This window comes from Daucus carota, chromosome 6, assembly GCF_001625215.2.
Source record: "Daucus carota subsp. sativus chromosome 6, DH1 v3.0, whole genome shotgun sequence".
Lineage (NCBI taxonomy): Eukaryota > Viridiplantae > Streptophyta > Magnoliopsida > Apiales > Apiaceae > Daucus > Daucus carota.
In genome coordinates, this window is record NC_030386.2 from 13,285,167 (window position 1) to 13,298,044 (window position 12,878).

Consider the following 12,878-nt stretch of genomic DNA (forward strand, 5'->3'; position numbering starts at 1 on the left):
TGAAAAGGCATGAAAAGACGAAATTCCCTCCACATTGTTTTTTTCCTTTTGCTATTGTATATGCACGGGCAGTTTTATCTTTTCAAGTTTTGTTTGCTCTGGAAATTAAAAATCAGCTCTGGATTTAACATTTTCCTAAATGAACGTTCTTATACGTGTTCTTCTTTTAAATAGAAAATATAAATAAGAATAATTTCGGAACCAACAAAGAAGTTATCTGATATTTGAATAATTTACTTTCTAGAATGTTAAATTATTTTAATTTATTTCTTAAGAATATATAAGTAGATTAATTCATAAATAATAATCAAATTATATTGTTTAAAATGATATGCGTTACTTTTTGGCACGCTGTTTAAGGCTTTTTAAAAATATTGTTTCATAATATTATTTTCAATATTTTATTTTGGAATAAAATTTTTGATGTCTAAATTTTATTAAAAAAGTATTATGAAATCATATTTTATAGCAGTCTCTCAACGTATACAAATGACCGGGAGTATAATATAATCGACAAAGTGTGACTTTTCTCGGTGAAGAAAGTGCTTCTACCCATTCAATATTACAACTTGGACGAGTAGTACATTACCATTGACTTGGGGCGAATACCAGTAATGTTTTTTGTGTGAAAGGTACTAGTTCATACTTGCATATGTCCAAGCAGACCAAGACCTTGGACGTTGCAACTTGCATCTCAGTTAGGGCCTGTTTGGTTGGGCTGAAAGGAATGAGTTTAGGATGGAATGGAAAGGTCCATTCAGCCCATAATTTTTTTTGGCTGTTTGGTTACTCTTAGCCTCATTCCTTTCCGTTTGACCCACTTAAGTTTTATTCCAGCTCAAAACACCGGGACAAGCCCATTCCTTTCTCAGTCCAAAAATTAAAAAACCTCTCGTTGCTCTCTCGTCGCCTCTGCTCGTTCATTTCGGATTATCAATTCTCGAGCTTGAATCTATTGAACAAACAGGTATGAAATCGATCCAAAAAGAACAACTAATTCATAGATTTAGCTTTGTGCGTGTTCATAGCTTATTACGAGCCTGTTCTTACACATTCTATCTCGTTTTTGTTTGTTTTTTTTTTTTGAATTTTGTGTGTTTATAGTTGATTATTTGTGTGTTTATGGTTGATTTGTATACATATGTGTGTAATATTAACGATTTTAATTTTGATTTGATTGTGTTTATATCTCAATGTGTGTGTATGTGTGTGTATAGATGTAACAGATCTGTAATTGTGTTCATAGCTTTTTGTTAACTGATATGCAATTGTGTTCATAGCTTATCTTATCTTCTGTGTATAGATTTGTATATATCTGCAGTTGTGTGTATTTTGTATATATTTATGTACCTGTATGTTTGATAAATATCCTCAAAGGATCAAATCTGATCATATGCAGTATGGCACGTCTTCCACTAACTAGAAGAAAGACTATTCAAAGGAAGAGACTTATTTTATATTTGGAGCAGCTAAAAATGATTGGGTCGGTTCATTGGTTTTTTCAAATGATTGTGTTGTTAGGATTAAGGGTGGCATTAAGGCCTAGGTATTCCATTTTTAAGATGGAAAGAATTAATTATGTTGATAGGTTAGTTAATCAAAGTGATGACATTTGTGTTAAGAATCTTAGAATGAACATGGGAGCATTTCATAAATTATGCTATACACTTGAATCACGAGGATACATACGTGATAGTAAGCATATGAATGTTGTTGAACAAGTTGCCGTTTTTCTATATATATTAGCGCACCATAAGAAAATGAGTGTTATAAGCACCTCTTTTCAAAGGTCGACTGAATCGATTAGTCGACACTTTCATATGGTTCTTCTCGGGGTCTTGAGGTTACAAGAATTTAAGCATCCTGAACCGATTCCAAATGACTCAACCGACGGAAATTGGAAGTACTTTAAGGTACAATCAAACAATTCGAAAAAATTTATGCTAGAATATATCTAATAGTTAAAAATTATCTCATTATATGTTTATTGTTTATTAGAATTGCCTAGGGGCTCTAGATGGGACACATATAAGAATGAATGTAGCTGCTGAAGACAAGGCTAGGTATCGAAACAGGAAGGGTGAAATTACTACTAATGTCCTTGCCGCGGTTACACCAGATTTACAGTTCTCTTATGTATTGACTGGTCGGGAAGGGTCCGCGGCTGATGGGAGAGTTTTAAAAGATGCTTTGTCAAGAAAAAATGGACTCAAAGTCCCAAAAGGTAAAAAGAATCATCTAATTGTTTTTTAATGTGTTCTTTTTTAAATGCTTTGTATAATATGTAAGTACTAAAATATGTCCAAATTGAAGGTACTTACTATTTAGTAGACGCGGGTTATACTAATGGAGAAGGATTCTTGGCACCTTATAGAGGACAAAAGTACCACTTGAATGATTGGAACGATGAACATCAACCTACTTGTGCTAAAGAGTATTTCAACATGAGACACTCGACGGCTAGAAATGTAGTTGAGCGTTCTTTTGGCGTCTTAAAGAAGAGATGGGCAATCTTGAGAAGTCCTTCATTTTACCCTCCGAAAATTCAAAGTCGAATAATTCTTGCTTGTTGTGTTTTACATAATTATATTAGAAATGAAATGACTTATGATCCATGTGAAATCGACTTTGAAAGAGAAGGGAGGACAAATATGGAGCATGAGGGGATAGAAGACAATATCACAAGCATTGGCACAACTCCCGAATGGACATCATTTAGGGATCATTTAGCTGAAACAATATATAGTGAATGGAGGGGTTCTTCGAGGCATTAATTTTTGATTAGTTATGGTTCTGAAAATGATTTCTTATTATATGCAGTAGTCACATATTATTACCTGGTTTGATTTCTTATTCTCTCTGTCCATCTACTGTTAGTGCTGTGATTTATATGAAGAAATTTTTCTATAATACCAGCATGGTTGGAGTTCCTGTCTAGTCTTTGTTACATTCTGGCAGTGCCTAAACTCTTTACTAATTTCTTTCCTTTTTCTGCAACAAATATATGACGAAGTTTTCTTTACTCTCCCTTTGATTTAATGGACCTTTTTCTGCAACAAATATATAATACCAGCATGCTTTTCTATTGTATTTCAGTGTAAATTGTCAATGAAGTTTATAGGTTTCTCGAGAAATGCCCAGAAAGTGAAAATTGTAGAGAACTTGTAACATGTTTGCTGATATTATAGCAAGAAGTTTATCTTTTGTATGAGACCAGTACAAGAGAGACTAGACAGGAAGTCGAGTATGGTGGTGACAAGCCTAATCTCAGCTAGTTAGACTATAATACCAGCATGATTGATAGTATTTATCTGAAATGTAAAGTTGTGAACTCTGTTTGTTCTTTTACACAGGTTATAATAAGAAATGGAGCCAACTGAATCAGTTGTAGAAAGAGGTGCAGGAAGGAATAAAAGGAAATGGACAGATTTTGAAGATGAAAAATTAGTTGAATCGCTGATTGAGCTTATGAATTCTGGAAATTTTAAAGCTGACAATGGGTTTAAACCTGGATATTTGACCTTTCTTGAGACTTCATTGCAAACAAAACTTCCCGAAGCAGGTTTGAAGGGAAAGCCTCACATAGAATCCCGGATTAAGACACTAAAAAAGGATTTTACTGCAGTTTATGATCTCCGATATGGTGCTAACAGTTCAGGATTTGGATGGAACTCAGAAAACCATGTTGTTACAGCTCCAAGGGACGTGTGGCTTCAATATCTTAAGGTAACAGTTCAGGATTTTTGTCATGTGATATATTAGAGAAGCACTTGCATTATTTGGTCACATTTATATAACTCTTTAAATACCTCTGTTTTGACAATAAATAGAAAAGGTTTGGCGGTTAAAGCAACTGTCTTAATTATCGATATTATTGTTTCATCCATGTCCTAAATTTGCTATCCAAAGGAGCCTGGACAGAATGGTAGTGATTTCTGTAAATTCTAGATACAGAGAATACAAAACTGAAAAACATATTGAAGTCCGGTGTCTAGCTGTTTTCTCTTAATCTTCGCTCTTGTCCTGGAAGAGCGAAAACTGTCAGCTCTTGGTCAGTCTTTTAATGTCCTGTAGCAAAGAGATTAAATGCACCAAGTACAGGAAGCTTAGCTTGTTTAAATAGCAAAGAGATTCAGTTTTGAACTTTTGATTAATTAAATTATGGGTAAAATGTTAATGGTAAATTAGCATATAAGAACATCCTAACTACTCCAGACTTGGGCATATTTAAGTTTATAAATGAGATGCTGTTATGGAATACTTAATAATATAATTGGACTTGTTTTCTTGATTGCTAGCATATAAGAGTTTGAAAAAAAAAACTAGAATACAAGTTAGCTGGTGCTTGCTATTGTTTTCTGTCTTTTTAAAACTATAGTTCTTGCCTTGGAGTTCTTGTATTTTTCTTTCTTCTGATGTAGCCAGTAGCCACCATTGGCATTTTCTCTGATAAACAACCTCTATCTGCTTAAGCCACACATCATTTGTGCATTATTCTTGTAGATTGTAGTTAGCTTTGCTGCTTAATAGGATTCTATTTATGCATTTTTTTTTTGTGGAGTTAAGCAGGAGATTTTTTTTCATGTACATCTATTTTTGCGAGGCCTTTTAGTGCCCTGACCCATTATCAGGCAAGTAGCTGACTTGCAAACTAAACTTGTGACAATATTACAATTTAAGTTTAATAAAGCCCTTCGGATGCATCTCTGTTTTACACACAATCAAATAAGATAATCTTAAATAATTTTGTACTTGATACATCCATTGCCAGGTCACTTGCTTTTAAACACCTACAGTAATATGAACAATAAATATCGACAATAGGCAACTTAAAATAAACATAAGTTCTGATATTAATAAGTTCTGATATTGACTATAGGTTAACTTTTCTGGTAGCACATTGACTACTGGGACCAAATAATTGTTTATAAATAGTTCTTCCCACACCATACAAATGTCTGGGACATGTAGATAATTAACTGTGTTTAGTTATACAGTAGTTTTTACCTAATCTCAATATCAAAATTTAATGAACATGTATCTAGTTCTATGTCATCATCTTTCTTATTTCTTATGTTTTATCTTAGTATCTAATTTTTATCGCAGGTTCACCCAGGAGCATCTAAATGGCAGACTACAGCTATGCCATGGTTCACAGAACTCTGTACTATTTTTGGAAAAGATAGAGCAACCGGAAATCTAGCAGAAAATCTTGCTGATGTTGTGGAAGAACTTAATACTGAGGCTGCAGATGAACTATCAGTCCAGGAAGCTCAACCAGTCACACATTCTGACGAGTCAACAAGCATGAAGAAAAGAAAAAGAGGAAATGCAGATGCATTGTTAGAGGCTGTCTATGCTGCTTCAGACAGGCTCGCAAATCAGTTTGAGGCTTCCACTAAACTCCTCATCGCAGCTGAAGAAGATATGCGGGAGAAAAAGAAACAACTCAATCAAGAACTTTCAAAGATTCCAGAACTCGAAGTGCTCCAGAAACTTCAAGTTGCAAAGAGAATAGCCAATGATGAAGACTTGATGATACTATTTTTTGAAGCACCAGCAGCGGAAAAAATTGTTTTGGTGAATGCTATTCTAAACAAGGAGATTTGAGACCATATTTTGTTTATGTCCTTCCTGCACTTTTTATTAACATTTGACACATTTCACCAACTGTATTTGGTAACTATTTGGTAACTCCATGTATGTGGTAACTCTATAAAGCGAGTGTTTAATGCTTTGATAACAGTAGAAATTTGTTATCTTTCAACTAAATATTTTGGATTTCTTTTTGTATTATCTTGGTGATATTATTTCGTTTATAATTTAATTTGCTATTTCACACATGATGTTTATTTTTAAATTAAAAAAATAAATTTTTTTTGTAAATAAATAAATTTTTTTATTAAATCCATTCCATTCCTTTGACTAACCAAACAACTAAAATGAATGGAATGCTTCATTCCATTCCATCTAAAAGAATGAACCAAACAAGAGCCTTGAATGATCATTCCATTCAACCTTCTTTCCATTCTCCCACCATTCCATTCACACCTTCATTCCATTCCTACTAAAATTCATTCATCCCAACCAAACACAACCTTAGGGTTTATGTCACAGCAGCGGCTCGGGCATGCCAGACTGGCATGCTCTAGGCATGCTTTTTGTCCATTTGGTATACTTTTTTACTAATTTTTTTATATAAATAATAAATATTATATAAATATTATATCTTATAAATATTGAAAATTTTAAATATAGTCCAACTTCATAGTTAAATATTAGATAAACTATTAATATAAGTTAGCACTGTACTAAATTCTATTGTTAATATTTATTAACTTTTGTTATATTTGTAAGTGCACTTTAGTATCAATCTTGTAATGATGCAACGATTTTTGTTATATTTAATGAAAAATGGCATGCCATTTGAGCATGCCTTTTCACAAAATACATGCCTACAGTCATGCCAGTGACTGGCATGTACCCTAATCTCAGTACCTTGGACACAGACGTGTTAAGTCCACATATGCTTCTTTTTATAGGTCTTATTCTTTTAACTAGAAAATGGGATCGTTTGGATTAACTTAAAAAAATCACTTTTTATTTAAAAATAAAAAAATGATGTACAAATGAAAAATAAATTAATAATTATAGATTATAAAGTGTTCGGAAAAAAAGTAAAAGTTTTAAAAAAAAATTAGCATTTTTCACTTCCAACTTCTTTCGCACGACTTTTTAAAAGTACTTCTTTATTTTTTACACAAACGAGTCACGAAAAGTAGATGTTAAAAGTTGCTCCTACCTCTGTTGCCCAATCAACGCGATATAAATAAAAATCATTTCCGAACCAATAAAGAAGTTGTCTAATTGTTTTCACCTTTCTCTTTCTAATAAATTTGGTGTATTAAAATAAAGAGTTTTTTTTCATATATATTCATATTTAAAAGATTTTTTTACAAATTTTTTAAAATAAATCATACAAATAATATCTTTTAAAAAAATTACAAAACTACTGTGGTTGCAACCATATATGCCGTTGGTAGCAATCATATATACAATCACAAATACAACTTTGAAAAATGTGTTGAAAATTATATTTAATTACAAAATTATAAATAATGAAAACACTAAAAGCAGTCGCAAAATCAACTAAAAACAAACGATTATAATTATTATGTAATCTTAAGTTCAACACCTGTGAAACAAACAAACATGGCCTTAATGACTTCTGAAATTCGAAAAATCAGACCCTAAAGTCTTCAGCCTTTGATCGTTCTTTCAAAATTTTGAAATTGCAGAAACTGCTGTTCCTCCTGATCGTGCAATCCACCTGTTAATGGAGTCCTCATTTTTGATTATTTGGTGCTTCAAATTTTTAGCTGCTTTTTTTTTAAAAGAAAAAAAAATAATGGCTGAATCTCCGTTGGTGACTTCACGGCATTCAGGTAATGCTCTAGCTTAAATTCCATCAGCTATTATTGTTGTTGCAATTTTTGTAATGCAGCTCTTGCATGCTACTCCCTCCGTCCCAATGAATAATATACATTGGGATTGGACACGGAGACCAAGAAAAAGGGTAAGAAATGAGTAAAGTTAGGTGAAAAGTAGATAAAGTGGTGGGACCCATTTATTTTTAATAATAGATTTGAGATAGTGGAGGAAAGTAGCGGGTGTAATGGTGTTTTTATTATTATAGAATGGAGATAGTGTAAGAAAGTAGTGGGTGTAATAGTGTTTTATATTGTAAAAAGTTGCTATTTTGGGAATGTATAGAAATGATGGGACGTCCCAAAAAGGAAACTGTATAGAATTGATTGGGACGGAGGGAGTACGTGCTATTTATCTTTGTGTGTATTTTGTATTCGATAAGATAATTCTCGAAGTGAGGGAGAGGATCGAACAATCACAGAGATTATATTCTTACCACTTTAGCAATCCAATTCGCGCTCATATGTTACATATCTTTGTTTTTTTAATTGGGTATGAACAATATTAAGTACAATTTGGACCCTAATGTTATGTTTGGTTGGGGTGAATGAAAATGGGGGAATGGAATGAGATTTGAACTATAATTTAGTTGAATGTATAATAATTTCATTCATTCAACCATTTCATTCCTATCCCTCTTAACTAGAGTTCAAACCCTCCATTTTGTGAAGGAATACTCCATTCCTTATCATACCTATTTTTCACCCAAATCTTATCATACAAAATTTGCACTCACTCATTTTTTTTCAAAATCCTCCCTCCTCCACTCTACTATTTTCTTTTATTTATACTCATTCCATTCCATTCCATTTCATTAACCGCAACCAAACACAACATAGAAATTACACATACAATGAGACTCGTTGTAAAAATTCAAAAATCCCAATATCTTTGTGAGTTCCGACACTTGTGCACATATATACACTACATAAAACTGGAATTGCTGATGACAATAACATGGAGTGGGCATTCAAGTAAAAACATTAGCAATGACTGTGACTTAGAAATTTCGAATTAAGTTGAAGCTTGATTATATGTAATGAACTAATACTATTGAGCAATAAGCACAGTCCAGTAGGTAGTTACAAGTTAGGGGTAATTATGTCATAGTACATGAGTTAGTTAGAGGATACAGCCTGTACATAAGTTCATTTCTTCAGTCTTGTTTGTAAGTAATTGAATACAATTTTCACAACAAACTCTCTTACTGTATGATCATGACTTCCACATATACCTCGCGTACTCACTGCCTGTAATTTCTTAGAAGATAGATACAAGTACTCTAACATGATCGAATTTTTAACAGAAAATATAAAAACCAATTTGATTGGTGCGAGCTTAACAATAATAACACTGCATAGCAAAAAATTTGATAATAACAATCATTAACTTGCACGCCTTGATCTTGGGAACAATGATCTCTCTGGATCAGTAGAAAACATATCATTTGAATCGTTTGGATCAGCATCGAGGTTATCAGTTTCTATAGCCAAGCACTCTTTTAGCATTTTCACCACTTCATCCATGGTTGGCCTCCTGGATGAAATTTCACTTGCACATGTCAGGGCTAAATTAACTGCTTTCCGGACAGAATCTTTGTCATAATTTTCTTCGAACCTCACATCTACAACCTGTGTAATAAAACCATTTTGGACATTGTTGCCAACCCACTGAGCAATGCCAATGTTGCCTTCAGGACCTAAAAGTGGTCGTTTTCCTGTTATCATTTCAAGTAAAACAACCCCAAAACTGAACACATCCGTTTTCTCTGTAAGCCTATTATTTTTCCTGGACCTGCAAAAACCAAAATGATTGGCATTATTAATCTAAATCCCAGTCCCATATCCAGTAAACTTTTAGTTTAATTAATAACCATAAGTGTTACTATTAAGTGCAACAACAAATTATAATCTTCTAAATTAGTGAAGCTTAGCTTATTTCAGATTTTAAAATGGGACTCGACTCGACTCGATTTTTGGAAAACACCTGTGAATTGGCCCGGTTATCACAATTAAGTTCTTGTACAAGCAAAGGTTCAGTATTTATTTCTTTGAAAGTCTTAAATTCTAGTAAGACTAGATTGTTGACCCGATTTTAGAAAAAAACTTATGAATTGAACAGGTTGTCACACTTAAGTCAAGTTCCTTCACAATTAAAGGTTTTATGTTTATTTCCTTGTAATTTTCGAATTCTTGTGCAAATAAAGCTTTTGTGTTTATTTCTTTGTGATTTTTGGAATTCTGGCAAGACCAGAACGCTGTCTGGTTAAACCTATGATTATTATCTAGATATCATTGTCAAATTATTTTATCTTAAGAGTATGCAATAATCATATTTAGTTGAGTAAATGAAACTCAGAAAAAAAGAAGTAAGAATTAATTACTCAGGGTCAATGTAACCATTAGTGCCAGCAAAAAAAACCGTCGAGATATGGGTGCCGCCTATAGCCGGATAAGCTTCAGACAGCCCAAAATCAGCCAACTTTGCTTGGAATTGTTGGTTCAATAATATGTTACTTGTTTTGACATCTCTGTGGATGATTGCAGGTTTGCATCCATGGTGCAAATACTCCAGTCCTTTATTCATGTTTACAGTAATAAGAATCACTCATATATAGATTATACAACAGAATGGAAATAAACTAGAATACTCTTAAGATTTGACTTCTAACCTTGTGCCGCACCCAGTGCTATCTGAAGTCTTTCAACCCAACTGGAAATGCCTTTGCTATTTCCTACGTCCATAAAGTTTCAAAACTGATTATCAGCCTTTTGATTCATCTACTCCAATAGAATTGTTGAATACATCAATCTATGATTACTTGATCAGGTTCTGTAAATTACCTAAATATATATTGGGAAGTAAGCATGCTGCCAAAAGTGAAACAACATTTACCTGAAAGATACTCCTCTAAGTTTCGTTCAGCCATGTACTCATAAATGATACCCATGTGTGTGTCCTCATTGCAGTAACCAACCATAGAGGTTAAGTTCTTATGGTGAACCCTCGCCAGCAGACTGACCTGCAATTGAAACTCATAGTGCATGTTCAATTGTTCATGGTAATAAGAAAAACTAAAAGATGGGATACCTCGGTTTGAAATTCTCTTGAGCCTTGATCTGATGATTCAGAAAGCATCTTTACAGCAACTTGAATGTCACCTACAGAGCCACGGTATACTTCGCCGAAACCACCTTCACCAAGCTTTTCATGCAAATTTTTGGTTATGTCCAAAACCTGGGAGTATGTGAACCGTCTAACCTTTCCCTCTATGTCACTTATATTTTCTTGTGGTTTCTTAATAGATTGCTTAAACACTGTTTATGGAACAAATTATATAGCTCAGGCCTCAGCATATGCAAAATAATATTTAATTTTACCAATAACTTTAACTTTCAAAGGTATGCACTGTATATTTGTTTTAATACCTCGCATTACTCTCCCTCTGATGATCCATAGGCCAAAAAATATTGCAGCCAAGAATACCGACCCAAGTACAGTTCCAACAACTATAGGTATATACTTATTGTTCTTCTTTTCATCTCCGGAAACGTCATAACTGTATATATAATATATAGCATATGAAGCTGAGTCTTGCAGATGATGATATGAAGTGTTATAGGTAGACAAACTTTGTACTCTGTAAAAATATAATGAAAGAGTAAACTATAAACCTGAATAACAAAATCCCATTCTTTTGGTTTTCTAGGAGTTGAGCTGGAACTGGACCAGTAAACTTATTCCCTTCCAAGTTCCTGCGTGTGTAATAAAAGTATAAGATGACATAAATTACTCTTGCATCTTGTAATATCAAGGAAAGGTTGTTCAAGGGTATAAATAACTTACAGGACACTTAATTTCAGGTGAGATAAAAATTCTGGTATTTGCCCTTTTAAGTTGTTGTGAGATAAATCCCTAGATGAAAAAGGAACCAAAGATGATGGGTTTCAAATTCACAGTTAACTGAACCTGAATATACTTGGAGCAACTATTTAGACAGGCATCTTGGAAATAGACTACTGTTGATTATGCGCACTTACAAAGTTTTTAATTGTGTGAGATCGACTATTGAACCAAGTATTTCACCTGTTAGCTTACTCGCCGACAAGTTCCTGAAATAGTGAAATCAAGTATTAGAAATAAATAAAATTAATATGTATGTGTTAAACAATAGACATAATTAAGCTCACGAAATTGCAAAGTGGGAAATGTGTGAAGTCTAAAACAGTAACAAATTATGTAAAAAGATGAAAATATAATATAGAAAAAACTTAATACTCATATTACAAAAAACAGTTACAATGATGTTATCCTGGCAGAGTGATCAGAACTAGGGTAGCTGCATATGAGACCATCCCAAACAAAGTCTTGTGGTTCACAAGGATCTCCTTGCCAGTTTTTTGTCACTCCATATTTAGACTTGATGTTAAGAATGGCAGAGACTACACATACAGATAAAAATTTATGTGTGTTAATCTAGCAGGTACTTTATTGGCTTCATTGCAAATAAAGGCCATGACTATATAATACCCATATAGGAAATGACAAAACAATTTGGTAGAAATACATACCATCTGGATCATATGTTCCGTTGTTTGAAAAGTTCTTTGCTGAATATACCTCGTAAGCATTAATAATTGGTTGAAGGGTGGAATTTTCTGTTTTCTCGATTTTGATATTGTACACATCATCGCCTGTTTTTGGTCTCCCTGTGTAAATGGAAGTCACACCTAGATACGGTGGAACGACCGGTTGATCATACCATAGTTCATCGTTTATGTAAATGTTGAATTCTCTGAATTCATTGGTATCAAGTTTTTTAGTTTCAGTGAAGTGCATGAATACATAGAATTCATCAGCTTTATTAGTCGTTTCCCACTTAATGTTGTTCAGGGAATCAGAAACTTTGTCAGGTACGCAGACGGTCTCCAGCGCAGACTTGGGGACATGAGAAGGACTTGTATTATTAATGTCTAACTCAGTAGTTTGTCTTTCTTTGGTAAATTTTTTGGGGGTCCATCTTCGATCATAGATGTCATCTTCATACCTAGGTAAGTATAAACCAGATAACTCAGAGATGACCATATTCTTAGAAAAAAAAAAAGATCAATCAAAGACTTAAGCAATGTACAGGGAAGGGTTCCTATTTTAACAGAGGATACAGTACATTATAAGCATAAGTTCCATTGGTACAGATTATAACTTAAACAAGCATTTATGCAGGCAACTATAACAGATACACTTGTTTTGCCAAACTTTTTAAATAAAAATAAGGATATTACACAATTTTCATCAATTGAAAGCATGCAAGTGTACTCTTCTGTATCTTGCATCCTCCTTCTAATGCTGTTTATATCAGCTAGAATGAGGATTTTGAATAGACATTCTAT

General features: G+C 33.3%; 2 protein-coding genes across 4 annotated transcripts in view; one reads left to right on the plus strand and one right to left on the minus strand.

The window, feature by feature from the left end:
• The first annotated feature begins 3,262 nt into the window (after nt 1-3,262).
• LOC108214262 (uncharacterized protein At2g29880-like) lies at nt 3,263-5,716 on the plus strand. Its single transcript, XM_064079966.1, has 2 exons — nt 3,263-3,726; nt 5,107-5,716. Exons 1-2 carry the CDS (start codon nt 3,367-3,369, stop codon nt 5,608-5,610), a joined length of 864 nt encoding a protein of 287 aa, XP_063936036.1. The 5' UTR covers nt 3,263-3,366; the 3' UTR covers nt 5,611-5,716.
• A 3,006-nt stretch (nt 5,717-8,722) lies between these two features.
• LOC108192667 (probable LRR receptor-like serine/threonine-protein kinase At5g59680) overlaps nt 8,723-12,878 on the minus strand; it is a 10,692-nt gene continuing 6,536 nt past the window's right edge. For 2 of the 3 annotated variants that reach the window (XM_017372524.2, XM_064078899.1), the window contains exons 3-13: nt 12,060-12,535; nt 11,789-11,930; nt 11,529-11,600; nt 11,335-11,403; nt 11,163-11,243; nt 10,917-11,047; nt 10,579-10,805; nt 10,384-10,510; nt 10,160-10,222; nt 9,872-10,064; nt 8,723-9,282 (exon numbers count right to left, since the gene is read on the minus strand). In XM_017372524.2, the coding sequence (XP_017228013.1) occupies nt 8,874-9,282; nt 9,872-10,064; nt 10,160-10,222; nt 10,384-10,510; nt 10,579-10,805; nt 10,917-11,047; nt 11,163-11,243; nt 11,335-11,403; nt 11,529-11,600; nt 11,789-11,930; nt 12,060-12,535 (1,990 nt within the window). In that variant the 3' untranslated portion in view covers nt 8,723-8,873. The remainder of the gene's footprint in view (nt 9,283-9,871; nt 10,065-10,159; nt 10,223-10,383; nt 10,511-10,578; nt 10,806-10,916; nt 11,048-11,162; nt 11,244-11,334; nt 11,404-11,528; nt 11,601-11,788; nt 11,931-12,059; nt 12,536-12,878) is intronic. The other variant, XM_064078898.1, reaches the window with a different exon arrangement.

Bases quoted from the DNA above. Each gene is read 5' to 3' on its own strand.
- LOC108214262 (XM_064079966.1), top strand. From the start codon at position 3,367: ATGGAGCCAACTGAATCAGTTGTAGAAAGAGGTGCAGGAAGGAATAAA. The intron at 3,727-5,106 runs GTAACAGTTCAG...TTTTTATCGCAG, and splicing joins TGTGGCTTCAATATCTTAAG to GTTCACCCAGGAGCATCTAA.